At 51.5% G+C, this 18,288-nt stretch overlaps 8 protein-coding genes across 8 annotated transcripts; 4 read left to right on the top strand and 4 right to left on the bottom strand.

The window, feature by feature from the left end:
- Window positions 1-170: 170 nt before the first annotated feature.
- Window positions 171-2,345, bottom strand: EDD37DRAFT_260259 (uncharacterized protein). Its single transcript, XM_062810813.1, has 2 exons — window positions 2,060-2,345; window positions 171-1,990 (listed from the first exon to the last, which is right to left on the bottom strand). Exons 1-2 carry the CDS (start codon window positions 2,228-2,230, stop codon window positions 344-346), a joined length of 1,818 nt encoding a protein of 605 aa, XP_062673284.1. The 5' UTR covers window positions 2,231-2,345; the 3' UTR covers window positions 171-343.
- Window positions 2,346-3,456: 1,111 nt separating this feature from the next.
- On the top strand, window positions 3,457-5,673 carry EDD37DRAFT_560569 (ankyrin repeat-containing domain protein; the record flags this gene model as incomplete). Its single annotated transcript, XM_062813852.1, has 2 exons — window positions 3,457-4,882; window positions 4,946-5,673. Coding segments are annotated over 2 exons (2,154 nt in total), but the record flags the coding sequence as incomplete, so codon positions are not given.
- Window positions 5,674-6,156: 483 nt separating this feature from the next.
- Window positions 6,157-6,483, top strand: EDD37DRAFT_545766 (ankyrin repeat-containing domain protein; the record flags this gene model as incomplete). The annotated part of the gene is made up of 1 exon (XM_062813665.1): window positions 6,157-6,483. A coding segment is annotated over one exon (327 nt), but the record flags the coding sequence as incomplete, so codon positions are not given.
- A 594-nt stretch (window positions 6,484-7,077) lies between these two features.
- On the bottom strand, window positions 7,078-11,451 carry EDD37DRAFT_663091 (uncharacterized protein; the record flags this gene model as incomplete). The annotated part of the gene is made up of 5 exons (XM_062819183.1): window positions 11,341-11,451; window positions 11,264-11,289; window positions 10,638-11,187; window positions 10,299-10,589; window positions 7,078-10,269 (listed from the first exon to the last, which is right to left on the bottom strand). The coding sequence occupies exons 1-5, from the start codon at window positions 11,401-11,403 to the stop codon at window positions 7,078-7,080; spliced, it is 4,122 nt and encodes a 1,373-aa protein (XP_062673281.1). The 5' UTR covers window positions 11,404-11,451.
- Window positions 11,452-12,111: 660 nt separating this feature from the next.
- On the bottom strand, window positions 12,112-13,771 carry EDD37DRAFT_260224 (uncharacterized protein). The gene is made up of 2 exons (XM_062810812.1): window positions 13,385-13,771; window positions 12,112-13,285 (listed from the first exon to the last, which is right to left on the bottom strand). The coding sequence occupies exons 1-2, from the start codon at window positions 13,464-13,466 to the stop codon at window positions 12,153-12,155; spliced, it is 1,215 nt and encodes a 404-aa protein (XP_062673280.1). The 5' UTR covers window positions 13,467-13,771; the 3' UTR covers window positions 12,112-12,152.
- A 692-nt stretch (window positions 13,772-14,463) lies between these two features.
- Window positions 14,464-16,522, bottom strand: EDD37DRAFT_656326 (tyrosinase; the record flags this gene model as incomplete). Its single annotated transcript, XM_062818820.1, has 6 exons — window positions 14,464-15,233; window positions 15,281-15,603; window positions 15,663-15,760; window positions 15,814-16,068; window positions 16,122-16,246; window positions 16,300-16,522. The coding sequence occupies 6 exons, from the start codon at window positions 16,520-16,522 to the stop codon at window positions 14,464-14,466; spliced, it is 1,794 nt and encodes a 597-aa protein (XP_062673279.1).
- Window positions 16,523-16,608: 86 nt separating this feature from the next.
- EDD37DRAFT_260073 (uncharacterized protein) lies at window positions 16,609-17,650 on the top strand. Its single transcript, XM_062810810.1, has one exon. The coding sequence runs from the start codon at window positions 16,702-16,704 to the stop codon at window positions 17,374-17,376; it is 675 nt and encodes a 224-aa protein (XP_062673278.1). The 5' UTR covers window positions 16,609-16,701; the 3' UTR covers window positions 17,377-17,650.
- Window positions 17,554-18,027, top strand: EDD37DRAFT_647071 (uncharacterized protein; the record flags this gene model as incomplete). Its single annotated transcript, XM_062817815.1, has 1 exon — window positions 17,554-18,027. The coding sequence occupies one exon, from the start codon at window positions 17,554-17,556 to the stop codon at window positions 18,025-18,027; it is 474 nt and encodes a 157-aa protein (XP_062673277.1).
- Between the last annotated feature and the right edge of the window lie 261 nt (window positions 18,028-18,288).

Raw genomic sequence — 18,288 nt, 5'->3', positions numbered from 1 at the left:
AAAGACTGACCAATATCTACATCTCTTTTACGAAGACTGTCTTGACATTAGGCGACGCGCGATCCATCTGGAATGGATGCTTTCGCCTCTGCTGCGAAACATCATGGCGTTTGGAGGATAAAAGGGACCATGGCAGAAGACCATCTGTACAGAAATGCAGTCGCTGATGACACTCACTGTTGCTTTTCTTTAGTGTATAGTTAATACGAACACTCTTCCACCACGTCGTACAATATACATATAGGGTCCATTTGAAATTGTGCACTGTTTGCCATTCTACCTTGGCTTGAAAACGCTATGCTAAACTCCCTCGGTCGTACAGTCTTGACGAAAACCACAACTTTTAACCGGTATAGATCAACCAGAAATACAACAGCAGGACAGGCCAGGCAACCTGCCACATAGACTTGCCAAAGTACACGAGCCGACTCGGCGGTCTTCTGAGTTTGGACGCCGCTTGTGCCGCGTTGCCACCACGAGGCATGCCCCAGTCCTCGTCATCGAGCTTCTCATTCGGTTGTTTGAAAGGCGACCCTGTTCGCGAGGTAGGCGGGATATTTCCGTATCCGCCGGTCTTGCGTGTCGAGAGATGCTGATTCTGATTTTGAAGCGACGATGTCTGCGAGGTATCTGACTTGCGATGTTCGCGCGACAAAGGAAGCAGGGGCTCGGATTTCTCATGCAACGACTCCGGACTCGCACCTGGTTTGTAGCGGATGACATATACGGCGAGGACGATGAGCGTCAAGCCGAGCATCTGTGCATAACGAATAAAGATGCCCAACTGATTTGGCAAGAGGCACAGGTGGTTTTGAACCGTGTCTCGGGGCGTTGCGAGGTCAGGATTGCCGGACATGACTTTCTGGATGTCGACTGGGTTCCAGAGACTGACGAGCTGGACGCCGGGGATGCGAATGCCCATTGCCCAACTCATACTCTTGACGGTGATTTCACGGATACGGCCGGTGAACTCGTTGTGCTCGATCTCGCAGTAGTCGTGGTCGTCGCCGGAATAGATCATGGTGATTTCCTCGGCAGTCAGATGCTTGACTATGTCTTGGGAGATCAGGGGCGTGAGGACGTTTTGGTACTGATAGCCTGCTTGGAGAGGGATGGCGGTGCCACGTTCGCGCATTGGACCGCATGAGGTCGTGCCCGGTCGGAAGAGAGGGACGTGAGAGAGGATGATGGTTGGGAATTGAGAGGAGGTGAGTTCCTTGTGATGCTTTGGAGTAGCAACGGAATGCTCGAAACGGGCTGCGGACTCGACCTCGGGAGAGAGAAGTGTCTGGTGACCAGGTTTCCAACCAAACCTGTTTGCGCAAACATGCTGGATTGCTTTGGATCTGGTGGCTTCGATTCCTTCAAGAAATTCTTCAACTGGTTTCCATATCTGAGTAGTGGTTGTTGCGGCCGCACTTCCATCTCCTGCTCCTGAACTGCCTGTCTCCGGATCGATCTGGTCCATTGCACTTAGCGAGACCGTGTCCAAATGGACGAAGGAGTGATTGCCAAGGATGTCAACGCGGTTGAGGGGGCCGAAGAACGCGTCGAACCGCTCCCTCACGGGCGACTGGATGCCTGCAGCAAAGCCCAAGTCATGGTTCCCTGGGAGCGAGGCGAGAATCCGACGGCCTTGGGGTTCGGCGAGGCTGACGAAGGAGCCCTTGTACCATGAGCGCAGGAAGAGGTTCGAGAAGCGGACGTATTCTCTCTCCCAGAAGCCTGTGCCATACTTCTTGTAACGATCCTCGGGCGACGATGAATCGGCTGTTCCCCATTCTCTTCCGCCGTCAAACAGGTCACCCAGAAAAAGGGTCGCGTCTGGCCGGAGGTACTCTTGCAGGTAGCGATAGGAACGGCGAAGGTAGCGATCCGTGTAGGCCACCGTTAGAGTGGAGAGAGGCCATGGTCTGTCGGGATAGGTATGCGGGTCGACCAATTGAGGATCAGCAATGAGCAGAACGTGGTGAGGTTGAGCGTGAGCTGGCTGCAAGATGTCTTAGCGAACTTGAAATTGAACTTGCACAGGGTCGTGGCTGCCTTTCTTCACACTTACCCACGACTCCCACTCCTGCCATAGACAGTTCGTGACTGTCCTCTGAAAAGCAACCCTTTCTCCCCATAGCAGTACCAAGGTCCAGAGCAATGTCAACGCAAATGGGACATTCCAAATGCGGGCTTTTATTCTGGCGACATTGTGGGATCCGATACCAGAGTTCGTTTTCATTCTCTCAACTCGACGACGTGATGTTCTGGATCATTGTCGTGCACAGACAGATCCCGGTGTGAGAGTTCAAGGTCGAGAACGGTTGGTGAGGGTCAGGCATGGATGCCACGTTAAAGGGATATCGACATCTGTCAACCGGAGCACTGTTGTCTCGAGTAATACTTTGTTTGCAGATGACGGGTGCGACGACGTGTCCCCAGAGTACTTCATTCGGCAAAAGCGGCCCGCAAGTTAAAGTGCTGGTGTTGCGCGTCCACGGCCAGGGGCTCCCAGACCTGTTAAATGCCACGCGCCGCCCTTGTTGGCGCTGAAGGACCTACAAACCCTGGGCTTGGGGGTTAGGGGGGTGACCGTGAACATTATTAGTGATACGGTACTATCGAGGGCTGCATACAGTAAGTACTGTACTGCCACCACCGCTAATCTCATGCGTTACCTGCTCAACCCACCCACAGCGCACCTGCATGAGAAGGACGCCGCACCATCTAATGCAGGTCATCAAGCATGGCCTTCGACTCCGGCCCCCAATTAATTTGCCAATTATTTAACAGTGACCGACTTCTCTTAAAGCATCTCACCACGCGCTTGACGCGGCTGATATTGGCAACTACTATGTCGGTGTTAGCGGTCAGCACCCTTCTTCGGCAATGGACGGCGTCTCCGTGGCATCAGGCATCGCTGGACTCATCAGTCTGGCGATCCAGGTCAGCGGTACTATAACAACGTACTACAATGCCATCAAGGATCGTTCCAAGAATGTGCGTGAATTACTGAGTGAGCTGGAATTGCTCGGTCACGTCCTAAGCGACTTACGGGACTTTCTGCAGAGTAAGAATGCTCGAGGACTGTCATTCGACACCAATTCGATACTTCAAAGAGCCATTAGCGATTGCCGTGATAGGATTGAAAGGATTGGGGACGCCTTGAAACCTTCTGATGGTGGTAGGTTGGCCAGGGCGATCGACAAGCTGACATGGCCTTTCGAGCACAAGGATGTTATACAGATGGTCCAGAATCTACGAGCATATCGTGAGACCTTTCATTTCGCAGTGACGCTTGAGAACTGCAAATTGCTATCTCAGGGTTCTGAAGATGTTAGGGAAAAACTTCAAGAGATTCTGGAAGCCTGGAAAGCGACCCAAGAACTGTTTGTCCAGAAAGGTCTTCCCAGCGATGAAGCGTCAAAGAAGGCCTCTCAACTCGAACAAATCATTGGTCTTGTGCCGATGCTCGCGAAGACCTCCGAGGGTGTCAGCGAGCTTTCTCGAGCAGCACGGCTTGCGGAGCTCAGAGAGCGAGACAGACGGACTGCTGACATCTTGGAGTGGCTGGCTCCTGTTTCCTGGCTGCACAAGCACCGAGACCTGCAAGTCAAGTTGGCGCAAGGTACGGGAAAAAGCTTCCTCCAACATCCTGACTTCACGAGCTGGCATGAGCACACCTCGAGCCATGATCTTCTTTGCATCGGTGGGCCCGGAGTGGGCAAGTCTATGCTCTGCGCCCTTGTTGTTGATCAACTTCGTGCAAAGTTCAAAACAAAGGATGTCATCGTTGCCTACTACTATTATGATTATGCGGAACAACTATCACAGAATCCTCCACATTTGGCCAGGTCATTACTACGGCAGCTATGCTCAGCGAGGGAAACTGTCGCGCCTTCTGTGGCTGAGTTCTACCAGCGCACCCGTAATGATGTGAAAGACCAGACGTGGTTTCACGATTTGCTAGCTGTGCTGGGTCAAGTCGTTGCAACCTATACCCAATGCTTCATCGTCATTGACGCTTTTGACGAGGCAGATGCTCAGAGTCAACAACGTGGGCTTTTCGAGGTGATGGATGCAATGAGAAGCTTTACAAGAAACGCGGTAAAGTTCTTGGTTACTGCAAGGCCTCATGTCCTCAACACCACGTCCAGATTCCACAATCCTGTAACGATCGACATCATGGCCGAAGCCCAGGACATCCGTCTTTTTCTCACGAAAGCAATCAACGACCATCGAGACTCTGAGTTCTCCTTGGATGACAGCCTTAGAGGACAAGTTTTGGACACATTGTGCAACAGTGCAAACGGCATGTTCCTGCTTCCAGCACTTCACATTCAGACAATCCTCGACCAGATTACCAAAGCCGATGTGAAACGGACGTTGAGACACCTGTCCAATAACTTAACTGGAGCGTTCCAGTCAACGATCGAAAGGATATCCAGCCTGGCCCAAACCAGGCGAGATCTGGCATATAAAACATTGATGTGGACCTCCCATGCTACAAGGCCTCTTTCGGTCTCCGAGTTGCAACATGCCATGGCCGTGCGCCTCGGCGACAACGATCTGGACATTGATAACATTCCGCCCGAGCAGGCTCTCGTGGCTTGTTGCTGCGGCTTGGTTGTAGTGGATCCCGAAAGTTCCATTATACGTCTAGTGCATCGCTCTCTCGAAGAATATCTACGCGACCACGATCACGGCTTGTTCGGTGAAGTCAACCTGTTGATGACGAGGACATGCCTCCATTACATTTCCCTCGACCCAATCAAGTCCTTGACCACCAAAAATCGCAATGATTTTGCGGCAGCCATTGAGAACCTTCCGTTCCTGGCATATGCTGCGCTCGGATGGGGTCATCATGCTTACAGTGTCCGTGCTAGCGATATCAGTGACCTTGCTCTGCCTCTGCTATCCGACAGCCAGGTACTACTCACTATTGCTCGAGTACGAGATCACCAAAGTCCGGACTTTCGAAAATGGAAGGAAAGGGCATGGGATTGGGCGAGCTCGTGCGGTGCTGGAATATCGCTGGCATCGGCCTTTGGTTTGACGCAGCTTGTGCAGCTCCTTATTCACAAGAACAAACACCATCTTCGCTTAGATGCCCGCAACTTGTATGGAAGCACCCCATTGCACGAAGCAGCCTTTAACGGTCACGAAGGTGTTGCGGAATTGCTGCTCGAACACGGCGCAAATCTTCTCGACACCAATTACGGTTCTGCTACCCCAATCTACTTGGCCGTGACTCAAGGGAGATTGCCCATGGTCAGAACTCTTCTCAAATATGGCCGGGAACAACTTGACGTCCCTGGTCCCAGAGGCTTTACGGCTTTGCACAAAGCCGCAGAACAGGGCATCGAAGAATTGGTCGTTACCATTCTCGAAGCAGGTGCTCTAGTGGCTGCGCACGACGATCATGACATGACAGCTCTCCATCTCGCCGCTCGTCGTGGCCATCTTTCTGTTGCTCGCCTGTTCGTTTCGCATGGCGCCGTTGTCCATGTCGAAGACAGAGAGGGTCTTTGTCCTCTCGATTACGCAGCTACTGGTGGGTACGTCGAGCTCGTTGACTACCTGCTTGACAATGGTGGCAGTCTAACGCACAAAGGCCGCGAGCGCTGGACTCCGCTTCATCGAGCAGCACGGGGTGGTCACACGCAGACTGTCACTTTCCTTCTACAGCGCAATGTTGATGTGCTGGCAACTGATTTCAAAAACAACGTCCCTCTGCACCTGGCGGTACGGTCTGGCAATATGGCTACTGTGAAAGCACTCCTTGAGCATGACCCGAAGGTAATCCGTGATCAGATCCGCGCTGAAGACAAGAAAGGCTCGACGCCGCGCGAGGTTGCATTCTACACTGCTCACTACGACATCCACAAGCTTCTTCGTGCGACTGAGCGGACACTAATGGGCGCAGAACCCGGCAACTCCCAGTTTCTCACCAACGCCATCGAGCAAGGCGAACTTCAAGTCGTCCGTGCTCTGCTCGGCGTTCAACCCGATCTGCTCGAGCTGCGCGACGAAGACGGTCAACCACCACTACACGTGGCTCTGCAGGAGAATCAATTACAGATCGCTGAATATATCTTGGAGTGTGGTGCCTCAATTGAACAGGTTGGCTACCACGGCTGGCGAGCGTTGCACATTGCTGCATCACTGGGCAATCTGGATCTGGTAGAGTTATGTCTGGCACGCAGCGCAAGCGTGAGCACGCGCACGCAAACCCAGCAGACTCCCCTCCACAAAGCTGCCTCGAGTCACTCCGTGGCTGTGTTGCGAAGGCTCATGGAAGCCGGGGCCGACCTCGCCGACGTGAACGCAAGTGGTATGACGGCACTTCATATCGCAGCTCATCAGAATGACATACAGATGACTAGGGTTCTGGTGCTCGAATACGGCGTCGATGTTCTCGCCCGTGATCGTCTGGGCTTGACGCCCGCCATGTGGGCGGAGCGGTCGAACCATCTGGACATTCTGGCCTTCCTGCGCGCTGAAGTGAAGAAGGCAAAATTAACGAGGAAGAATAATGGAGAAGGGGACATGTCGAGGCGATCTGTCTCGGCTCCAGATGTGCAAGAATTTGCGGAAACGCTTAGTGATGCCGATTTCGTCCGTGATACGGAAATGGCATTGCCGCTGCCATCACCTTCACCGCGCCCACGGTCAGCACAGCCTGCGTATACTGGTAACAATGATGACTGAGATCAACTATTCTCTCGAAAGAGTGCCTTTCTTTCGAATTTCTGTTCAATTCGTGACTCTCGCCGGGTATCTTTGTGGTTGTTCATACATTCATGGATCACACCGCTCAATGTGATCTTCCTCAGGGCCATTGCCCCTTCAGCTCGTACATAGATCTAGCTCAAATCCGCTTTTCGTACCGTTCAACCCAAGTTCGAGCCATAGTGAAATCCGTCACCCGTCTCGAAGCGTCTGATTCCCTAAGCATGATATTCGTACATATTCATCATTCCCGCCTGGCCTTGCAAGATCATTCATCACCAGATAGCCTGGCCACATAATGTATGTCCCGTCACGCCTCGCTATGCATCGTCGATCGACAAACTTTCAATCACTCTCTCACCAAAATCCCTGACCACGATCTGAGTGTAACCTCGATCCAGCAGTGTGATACGTAACACGACCGGCACGGCCATCGATCTGACTAGCACTGTCATCCGGCATGATAGTCGACGTGCCAGCAAGTGCATCTTCAGCGGGTGTAGGAACAGGAACCATGGCGCCACCCATACCACGAGCGTACAACGTCCCATCTGCAGCCTGCACTATTTCGGCGTGCGTATTCATCCGAACGCCAGGGACAGGCATGGGAACAGGCTGATTCTGCATAGTCCCCGCGACTCGACTGTGACCACTGGCCCCGCCCATATGCATCTGGCTGACCGACGCAGTCGGGTAACGGCTCGCTACAGTGTTGGGCATGAGAGTTGGGACATGCAATCGGCTCTGAGCTGCTGGACCGAGAGACGCGGTGATTGCTCTGTTGCGTTCCTCCGCTACGACATCGAGGCGTCGTTGCGTCCCGATGTTGTGCATTCCCATCCAATCGATCTTCGAGACCACGTACAACGCCAGATCCAGCATACTTCGGATGACAGGACGTTTAAGCAGACTTTTCCCGGTGGTCTCTTCAGAAGTCAACTCGCCGAGCTCGAGGTTTTCGTTAGCCGTGAGCGCTTGATTAGTTCCCTTGTGCACGAGAGACAGCTCGTAATGTGTACGTCCCTCTTCTGCGTGTTTGGCGTAGTCCTCTTTGCCAGCTTCGTAGCCTTGCCATAAATTCTTGTCCTGCGGGTGGACCTTGAAGAGTAGACTCTTTGCCTCGACGACCTTGAGTTGAATATCCTCGCATCCGGGCTGGTTGCAGTAGTGGTAACTGACTCGCTTCACGATAAGATTCCTAATCTTGATTTCGTGGTCGGTCGGTTGGCGAAAGACAATCATCAATTTCTCCTTGCCTGGTACCACGTACAACGACTTGACGAATTCTGCAGCACTCTTGACCAAAACCTCTGGCGGATTGACCCACTTCAAATGACCCGAAAGACTTGCTGATGCATCCCAAATACTTGTTGGAACATGAATGCTGACTGTGCCGACAGTGACAAACCCCTTTCGAAGTTCATGGTTGCCAGTTTGATCGACCACGACGTAGAACTCGTCATTCGACTTACTCTGACAAGAGAACTCGTAGCTAACGGACCATGGGCCAGGTCTTGAACTCCAAAGTTTCGTGCTTGCTCTTGGTACTGGATTCTTGATCTCCAGGGCACGATCAACGTCTGCACCATTAGTAGTCAGGATGTTCGTGAATGTGCTCGAGGACCGAGATGGTCTGTTATTGGAGTCGAACCAAGAGGACCAGTCGGCGACGTCCTTGAGTCGCCTGTCCAAAAACTGGGGACCCGGGGCAACAAGAACCTGGCCAAAAGACATTTCAAAGCATATCCGACCGTTAAATGCTCTGGCGGCTTCAAAGACCGACTCTAGTTCAGAGATAAGCTTGGAAGTCTGCTCATCTTTGGCTTGGTCCTTCACAAAATCGGGGTGCGCTTCTGCTATCGCCGGATTTTTGGACATCTGCTGTCGCTTCCACTTACTCATTTGCTCAGGCGGAGCGGTAGATTTCTCTGGTTTTGAGGCCTTTTTGACAGGTACGGAACCATGAGCCTCGAGCTTCGCTTTCTCGATTCGTTCTTTCTTCTGTGCTTTGGTCTCTTGTTGATTTGTGATCTTACCAGGGTTCTTGCCCTGCTGGCGCATCGTGGAGTGAATTGGTGGCGGATTGTCATCCAATCTCTTCTTGTTTTCGATAGCCTCCATAGCTTCTCGTAGACTGTTTTCTCTCAACTGTGTCTGATTGCGTTTTGGAATAGCAGTTGCTCGATACTCGGACCCTGCCTCACTGAATCTGAGCCGTGAATCTCCAGAGGTGCTGCCAGATCGAGCATCGATTGGGGGATTTCCGGGCGACGCCGTGGAAGTATTATCGACTGGTTCGTCCATGATGTTGGGTCCATCAATCCGTGCCCAGTCTTCTGAGCCAGTTGAGCGCATCAAGGGTACATGGTCTTCAAATCCCGGTGGTATTCGTGGCGAGGTGTTGCTTGTAGGCACTCCAACGTCGATGAGGTTATTCCGCTGTGACTGTGATGATGCGCCACGTCCTCCACGACCCGTAGCTTGCCTGCTAGCATGTTGAGAAGCACGAGGATAACCACCCCGCTGCAGTCGAGCACCTCGCTGAGGGATCTGCTGACCTTGCGCATCTGGTTGAGGGCGCGAGTTGTAGTCAGTGTTTGTTGCGCCACGTCGATTGCTGGCGCGAGGTCGTGGAGCGCTGCTTCCTCGTGTTAGACCGCTCGGTTCTGCACGACCCCGAGTGCGCTTCTCTGGAGACCCGTAAGCATTCGTATCGAATGAGGGACGAGTAACATGTCGATTCGTAGGAAGACGTGAGCTTGCTATTGTGGGAGACGGAGTAGGTATAGCTGGTAGTGGTGATGTAGGCTCGTTTTCCCGTTCATCGAGCGCAACAAGAGGCGCCATCATGATCAATGACTGAGGTTCCGCACTAGCAGGACCTGCTGGTGGTTGAGTAGGGATGTAGGTGCCTGACTGGGTCAATGCGATACCGGGCTCATTTGTAAACGTCATTTTGTCAAAGGACTCCTCAAGGAAAGCATCTTCAAGGTCCGAAGCTAGACTTGGGCCAGGGCGTGAAGCGTTCTGATTGTTCATATGTCGTGCCTGACTTGATGCTGGCGTGGGCGGAATGACGGGAAACTTCTCAGCTAGTAGCACTGTGTGGCTCGAAAGCTGCGACCTCGTGTCGACTTCCATCAAGTCACTATGATCTGCTTCATCTGCGGAGACGATTTCATCTATACCTCCCACCACCGAAGTCGATCGAGCAGAGGAAACAAGCGATACCAGGGTCGCATCTTCGAGATACTTATCTTTGCTTGGCCCTCGTTCAGCATGCGGAGACGTCGAGAGCTTATTGACGGCCAGTGTAGGCGCACTCGAAGTGGGAGGCTCGTCATCCTCATCATCGGAGTCTAGTACGACTCTGCGCCGACTGGGCTGCGCTGGGTCGACTGGTAGCTCAGGCGCAATTTCAGGGTCAGCACCACTGACCACTTTGCTTGTCCATGCAGCTATTCGTGCCTCGCCAGTGTCCAGATCGACTGTAGTTTCTTCACTGTTAACTTTTGAAGACGGATTTGAGGTGATAATAGGTTCCATGTTCTTTGCATCACCAAAGCCTTCAAATGTACAATCCTGCATATCTTCGATGCTTGTATCTCATTCGTAGCTGAGAGGTCGATATGCCGGAATTTGTTTGGAATATCGAATGTTTCGTCGTCAAGTTTGTAAGGCCGGAACTCTCCAATCACTTTCCTAAAGAGGGTTTGTTCTGCCTTATTGACTATAACACGGAGGTAGGAGGGGTGATCAGAGTGCATGTCGACATATTCAATGCGCGCATCTGCCTGATTGGGGGGCCAAATCAGTAGGTTTCCCGTAGCGAGGAGGGATAGGCTATTCTGCTGCTTCTTAATGATCTCCTGTAAATTGTCAGAAGCTTCTTTGCAGCGAGGAGGTCACAAACTCACCAACAATGGCTCAAGTCTCTGAAGCTTTTCAAGGGCCAGGCGAAAGTTCCCTTGAAACAGGCGGTATCTCTTCTCTGCTTCCTCAGCAAAGAGTGTTGTACCAGTCAAGCGAGAAATCTCTCGTGAGTAAGTCTCAGGCAAGATTGTGATATCTCCACACTGCGGTTTCCAGTAGGTGATGAGGTGCTGAAGACTTTCCAAGGCGTCTTGACCGTCAGATTCATCCTCGGACGCATAGTCAAGTAAGCCGTTTCCATAAGATCTGTCATCCCGTATGAAAACATCTATGACTGTGCCTTCCATTGGACGAATACGTGGTTCATCGTCAAAAGCCAAGTCACGACCAACGTTGTAGTCGATGTAGCCTGACATCTGGGCTAACAGCTCGTATATAGTGTCCTTGTCTTTTCGGTCCGTTTCCGTAGAGAAGGTCTTCGGCGCAGTCAGCAAAGATCTGTCAAGTAAGTTCTGAGCCACAAGAGGAATACGAACATGTAAGGCCTTCTCGAAGGTCACAAACGGAGCATTGTCAGGATCATCGTGAGCATCCCTAGATTCAGATGGTCAGTGGTTCAAAGTCCTGGCCGCGGTGCTTGCATGCACGAAGGAATCAACAGCAGGCTTACTTGAACCTCGCATTGAGTTCCTCTGCCTGCAAAAAGCGTCAGTAGCAATATCACCGCTCTAAATGATTGGAACTTACGCCAACATCGGTGAATTCAAACACGGAAGCCACGAAGACCTTCTTAGTCTCCATCTTGGCCATTGCTACGCCGTGAGGCACGCTAAGAGAAGCAAACCAAATAGGTTTGATATGTCGATTGGAGAGACAAATGGAAACCTCAGTGGTGGAATGGATCGTGGGCGGCGGAAGAATTTCCCTCCGAGAGGGGTAACGCAGCCTCGCGGCAGGCGTGGTGAAGCAAACAACATTCACGGTTGTTTCACAGTGGGTGTCTCATTCACAACGACTATTGAATGCTGTCTCACTCGGAGCTTGTTTTCACCTGGATAATTTGCGTTGCAAAATGCGTGGCTACAGACAATGAGCTCCGGGGGAGCATCGCTCTACATCACGACTTATCGCAGGCCGCCGCCATGTTACCACCGTTGGATCTAGGGTTCGGTAGCGGAGGTGCGCCGACCGGTTCGAATGGCAACGATCTGGCGGTATCATTCAACAACGAATCAAAAAGCCTATCAATGGTGGCATGTCGGCGATCGCCTAGAATGGCAACTATAGTTGACGATGTCACTCACGGACGCTTGAGATCCAAGGTGCTGTTGCACAAACAGTGTCCGCAGGCTGTTTCCTGGGCACCTGGCCCGGCCTTATGTGGCAGGTCGATGCGCATGACAACCGCGGTCGCTGACGGCCGTCCAGATATGCAGAGATGCATTACAATTTGGCTATGTCTTTATGAAAGCCTTTGATGCGTCACCAGTTCATCACTTCGTATAGGTCGTCAAAATCAGCGCTGGTGCTTGCTTCGTGTCAGGCGTCAATGATCAGCTTTAGTTGGGAACTTTGCTCGAGTCCTTTCGCCTGTGCTTTTTCAACACGGTTTTGGCAGGACTTCGTCTTCCAGAATTTGCGCTATGCTGGTCTGGTGCTGAACTGTGCCCATTTGTCGTGACTTGGTACTTCTGGGCTTCGGGTGCATGATTGCCGGGGTTGATAACATCGTCAACGTTCATCACCCATCGCATTCGTGCCGTGACTTCAGTCATTTCTTTCAACTTGCTGGTGAGATCCTCGTCGTTCTTGCTGGCCATGTCCTGAAGGTCACTCACCGCTGCGTCAATCTCATGCCTGTAAGCTTTGAAATTTTGCTTCAGCTTCCTAGTAAGGTCTTCCAATTGGGAGATTGTCTGTCGTTGTTGCTCCGCGATGATCTCCAGCTTCTTCTGCTTCACCAGGTCTTCATCTTGTCGCATCAGAAGAGTGTCAAAACGGGCACGAATCTTATCCAAGCCACTCTGGTGTCGGTCGTAGTCTACCTTGCGGCAGGTGACTATAGTGTCGTATTCCGTTTCTTTCTGCGCGGCGAGGGCTTTGGCCTGGCTGGCTTGCTTCCGCCATGTCTCCTCACTCGAAGCTGCAGCTGCTGAATGCTCCTCTGCCTTTGCCGTTCTCAACTTCTCTTTCCGGAGTTCTTCGCGAAGCTCCTCGACTTGCCTCTCCCTTCTTGCCAGCTGTCGGAGATTGGCCTCATGAGACTGTTCATAGTTGCTGTTTCGGTCTTGTAAGGACTGATTTCGTGCCACCAAATTCTCATTCGCCTTTTCTGTCTCTTCAGAATGCATCTTCAGAGCCTGCTTTTCCCGCCGCAGCCGGTCAATGTCGACTTGCAATCGTTCAATCACTCTGCCTGACTTTCCAGTGGCCGCATGCCCGATGGCAGACGACCAAGGTGTTGTTTCGGGAGTGGTTGAAGAGGATTCGGTTGAGGACATGACTGAAGTAAGATTAGTTTTCGCCGTTGGAAAAGACAGGCTTGTAGTACCTGAGCGCATCATGCTAGCACTAGCAACTCTCCCATGAGTAGATAGAGATGCATCGTGGTGGCTCTGATCCTTCAGCATTCTGTCGACCTCGGCCATGGTGTTCACCACATGCAGGCAAGACAATGTAGTCGAGGTTGGCACTACAAGCACACATGTTAGCATATGATGTCTCGTAACATATGCAGCAGGCCCAGAGGCACAATTCTCCAACGGCACCTGCGCTGGTCGCCAACACTCACCGGAGCCAATATCCAAACTCTCGGTCTCTGTGGAGATGATCGGCGTCGGTGAACTTCTCGAGAGACGAGATTTCCTCCTCATGACACGCTTCACTCTAGTTGTTGGGGATTCCCCGGGAAGTGGCAAGATTCAGGGCTGTGTGAGATGCCTATCAGGTGTCGAATTGAGGTGGCTACCACAGGAACAATGTCGGAGAGCAAGTGCAAGTGACAAGTTAAAACGTTCACTTTGAAAACAACATCACAAGACACGGTTTGTTCGTCCTCAAAGGCAAAGCGAATTGAAAAAAACACGAATGTGTCCCTTTATCGCAGCGTGCTGACGAGATGATGGCACTGTGATTATTTGTTTGAATCCGGCGTGCCAAAGTGGAGCCTCCCAACGGGAAATAAGCAACGGAAGTTCGGGGTGGACGTGAAAGCGTGGAGGAGACGTGTCAATCAATTAAATTCACGATCAGGGCCTTCGCTGAATGGCGGAAACTGACCATTTTCTGGGGCTTCCAAGCCTATTCCGGCCTCAACCGTCCGGCGTCCAGGCACCGAAACGCTAATGCCAGGGGCGCGACGTGTAAAGTTCTTAGGTTGAAAGCCCTAAAATGAGGGTCCTCTCGGAAAGTGACGCATATTCTAATCTGACCTAATTGCTCATTTCTGAGCGAGATCAGTACTCTCCGATGTTCCATATAAGTACTGGCCGCCACCCTGGACTCGATGGCTTCGCTGTTACATAACTCATGAGAACATACCTAGGTACTCAACGATGGAATGTTCGTTGACGTTATGAACGAAACAACAGCGAGTCGAAAATGACAATCTCAAATTGATTACAACGTTATGTTACCCACTTCTCTAATTCGTGGCAAGGCTGCTCTTCCATGATTCGCTGGCTTCAATTTTCAAAGCACCAAAACTCCTGATAGATTCGTCCCATGATGCCGTTGGACTCAGAAAACATGGATTCAATGTCCCAGTATCAGCCTCCAGATATGTCAAGAAGCCCGTTCCGACCTCATTGCTCCTTCTGCAAGGGTATCAATCTTTCTGTTCTCAATGTTTCTGTGACCTCAACCCAAAGATCACGACGCTCCGTAAGGCTTACTCTCTGTGGCGGATCTCTCCCATCTCAGGGGACCATAACTGGGGAAATGGTTTGTCGTATTAGAAGGAATGATCGATCTGCTGTAGACTGATATGACAAGTCCAGAGAGCGAAGAAAGCGGTACTTCTTGGCCCATTGCAGTTCTGGCTCTCCAGTTCAGCCCCTTGCGCAGCATTGGCACTACTGACGATGGGGAAAGATCTTTAAGAACTCCTCGGTGCACGCCAGCAGCCAGAGTGTGCGTCATTGCAATCTCACTGCGGACTTGACCAGAAGGGGCCCCATTCGGATGAAGTAGCGACACGTTGGCCGGGCCAAATTGCGCATAACTGCCTATCAGGTTCTTTGCGCTGGCCCAAGAAGTCACATCATCTGGTGCTTTGCCCATGAAAAAGTCGATGAGAAAACTGGTGTCCAATGGGTATCGGTCGACCAATACAGTAATTGCCCATTGTCTCTCAAGGTTGTTGACGCGCATGTTTTGTGCCATCTCAAGTGTCACATGGCCGAATGAGTCGGCAATATCCGCCGATCGCTGCTCAACGTCTCTCGCCGTGCGGCTACCTGCCGCAGTCATGCTTGGATTGTACAATGCATTGACCTCGCTTCGTACATTTGTGGCCAACTCTTCCTGATCCATTTCCCAGTCCGGTAGCTCGGGATAGCTATAGCCGAATGGTATGATACTGCGAACTCCATTGACGGTGAACAAGGTGCTACCATTGTTGGAGTGGAATGGAGCCAATGCTGCAACAAGTTAGTCTTCATCCTAACCAGCATGTGACACAACTGACCGCTAGTAGCCGAGTCCACAAAGCCAGGATGCTCGTAGTACGATCCATATGCATTGACAGTCGGAACAATGAAGCTGTTAGGGTTTAAGACTTGCCACATGGCCACAAGGCGATCGACATTGGCGTGATGTAACCAGAAGACCGGATCAAACCCAGCAAGTTCTGGGTATTCCATGTGTCCAAAACCTCCAACGCTGTCATGGATGCTGTTGTGGATGCCTTCAATGTTGTTCGCTATGCCTGACTGGCCACCAGGCCAAGTGCAGGAGAATGTCGTGTAGTTTGACACCGCCGTGAGCAGCTGATAGGTCAGAGACAGAATTCTGATAAGCAGAAAGTGTGTCAGTATCCACCTGGATGGGTGCAGAGTGAAGCCACTCACGTCGGCGCATTTGCTTTCAGAGCGGCATTGGAAGCACTTTGATTGCTTTGTCCTGTGCCTGGGTTGTACCAGCGAACAGTGGTCGAAAGATTTGCCAGCTGCAACGAGAGTCAGTTTCTTAGACCATTTTCAGGTCATAGTTTGGCCATACAGGGTGTGACAGAGGGAATCCATTGCCGGTGGCGTTGGACTGGAAGGTGTAAGCATAGAATGGATTAGTGACGGTCTGCGAGCCATTGGGTGTATTGATAGAAATTTCGGTCTGAGTAACCACGTCGGGCAAGCTTGGATATAGTGCCCAATCCCAGTAGGGAAGGCGCAACGTCAAAGCTGCCTCTTGATATTGGTCACGTTGGGCATCGGGAAACGTTTTGGCGATGTCCTGTGCGTGTGTCCATAGCAATTGCTGCTTATCGTTAAAACGCGCCCTTTGCAAGCATGATTTGTCCAGATGCTCACCTCGAACAATGCTGTGTATGGTCGATGCCACATAGGAAATGGTACGGCAGCGTGCATACAATATCCTGGATAAATGCCTGTGCCAGGAACTCCATCCCAAGGGATTTGAGGATAGCCGTGGATACCTGCTAAAGTGTAAGCTTGACTCGACGACTGAACATTTGAGAGGCTCAAGTACCTGATATCTGAAAGTAAGAAAGAGGATTCGACTGATTCGCAGCCTGAAAGGCCATCAAAGAAAGGATCAACAAGTCGAATGCTGGCCCGGAGGTCGCGAATTTGTGGATCTCGTATCGCAGTGGCCGAGCCCCTGTGGTTGTATTGACACCGCCCATGGCACCAGTCACTTTGAAGGCAGTCAAGGTGTCGGCGAGCATGAGTAAGAGCAGACATAGAAGCATAAATGGCTTCTGTGAAGTGTTTGGCGGCAGCATGGCTGCTGCTGGGGAGGATAGAGAGAGATGATGAACGGTCGAGAAAGGCTCGTGAATGAAAGAAATCTTGCGCAACTGGAAATGGACTAAAAGGAATACACCACCTCACGATTCAACGTCTCCAATCTGGCTGAGTGTTGTTTGTTATGCGGCAAAAATTGCTAGAACCGCGGACACTCACCGTTGCGTTGGGCCCAGAGGGTCGGGCAGTTGCAGCCGTCGCTGGCACATTTGTAATGGTAGTGCAAGGCAATCAGGTTCCTGGAAAAGGGTTCGGCGAAAAGTTGACCAGATCAATGCACCTCCACATGAGACGGCCTTCAAGCTCATATGACACAGAATCGATGTCCCGTCGTCTTGATCTGAATGTGAGAAGGATTTCTGCACGTGTCAATGATCGTTCATTCACAGTCTTCCTATTTCCGGATGATCTGGTTTTCAGATGGCGTTTCACGGGCATTTGCCGAGGAGATGACTTTCTGATTTCTTCTGTAGGACGACATCATTCGGCGGCCACCCACACCAGGGCAAACAAAGGCTCACTCCAAGAAGGATGTCCTCAGCACACAGATCTGGTTGACGGTACGATCCTCAACATAGTTGTGTGTCACAAAACAACCAGTGACCAGCTGATGATGCAAAGATTGTACGACAAAGTGGTGAACAGACCAAGGCACAGCCAGTTGAACATGAAAGAACCAAGGTCAAATAGTGGACAGAAGGATGGATCTCTAAAGAAGCGGCATATTTCCACTGATCTCGGAGGGACGCCTGTGATTTCGCCGACCTACCGACCTGCCCGTTCGGCTGCAGCGGAATGAGGACTTTTTATTTATCCGACAAGGCCGAACCATCAGGAGGGCTTTAAACGGCCTTCACCTCTCTCTCACTGTCTCCTTCTCTGTCTACCCTGCCTCGTCTCTCCGTTGTCGAATCTCTACAGAACATCTTCGGACACGTTCCTCTCATATCGTCCAACCCTCTCCGACGACTCAACGATGGTCAAATATGTGCCTCCACCCGAGGACTTGTCAAGTCTGAATCCCGTACAGAGATTCATGAACAAAGGCCAACTCGATCGTCAAGACTACGTTTGGTTGATTTTGATCGTTGCCGCTTATTTCACCGCCCGGCCATACATTCAAAGCTTCTTCAAATGGTGGATGGGAGATGATGCCATGAAAGAGGGTGAAAAGGCCCAGGAAGAATACTTCAAATCCAAGGCCAAGGTCGGCCCCAATGCCATAAGAGGGACCGAAACAGAAGACTCTACCACAATACCTGAAAAGGAACCAGGTGCATCTGGCAGCGCGACAGATAAGAAAGGAAGCGTCGTGAACCGCAAGACAAATGAAAAGACTGGAGAAGATCAGCTGCTGGACTGGGAGGATGAGCCCGCCAGAAAACCCACAGAAGGAGACAAGTCAGACGTTGTTGCATGGCTTGACAGGTGGTCGAATGAACAGGAATAGGGATTCACTGGGTTGTGGTCGTCTGAATTGTCTCTCATGCCGTGTTTCGAGATCGTGCTCCAAGGCCTTGCTCTACGGACGGTAACACCGATGCAGCACGCCCCAGCAGTGACCACAGCCATCACCATCCTCGTCTGAAATGCACCGGAATACCGCCCAAACATAAGATCAAATCTTCGCGCCAGGTACAGCTCGAATGGTTGGAACAGGTTCTTCTCTGTCATCAGGGGTCTCATGATTGCCCGGGCGATTTTGCAGAGG

This window comes from Exophiala viscosa, assembly GCF_022695815.1.
Source record: "Exophiala viscosa unplaced genomic scaffold EDD37scaffold_2, whole genome shotgun sequence".
Lineage (NCBI taxonomy): Eukaryota > Fungi > Ascomycota > Eurotiomycetes > Chaetothyriales > Herpotrichiellaceae > Exophiala > Exophiala viscosa.
The sequence above is the reverse complement of the archived record's forward strand: the minus strand, read 5'-3'. Positions and strand labels throughout refer to the sequence as shown.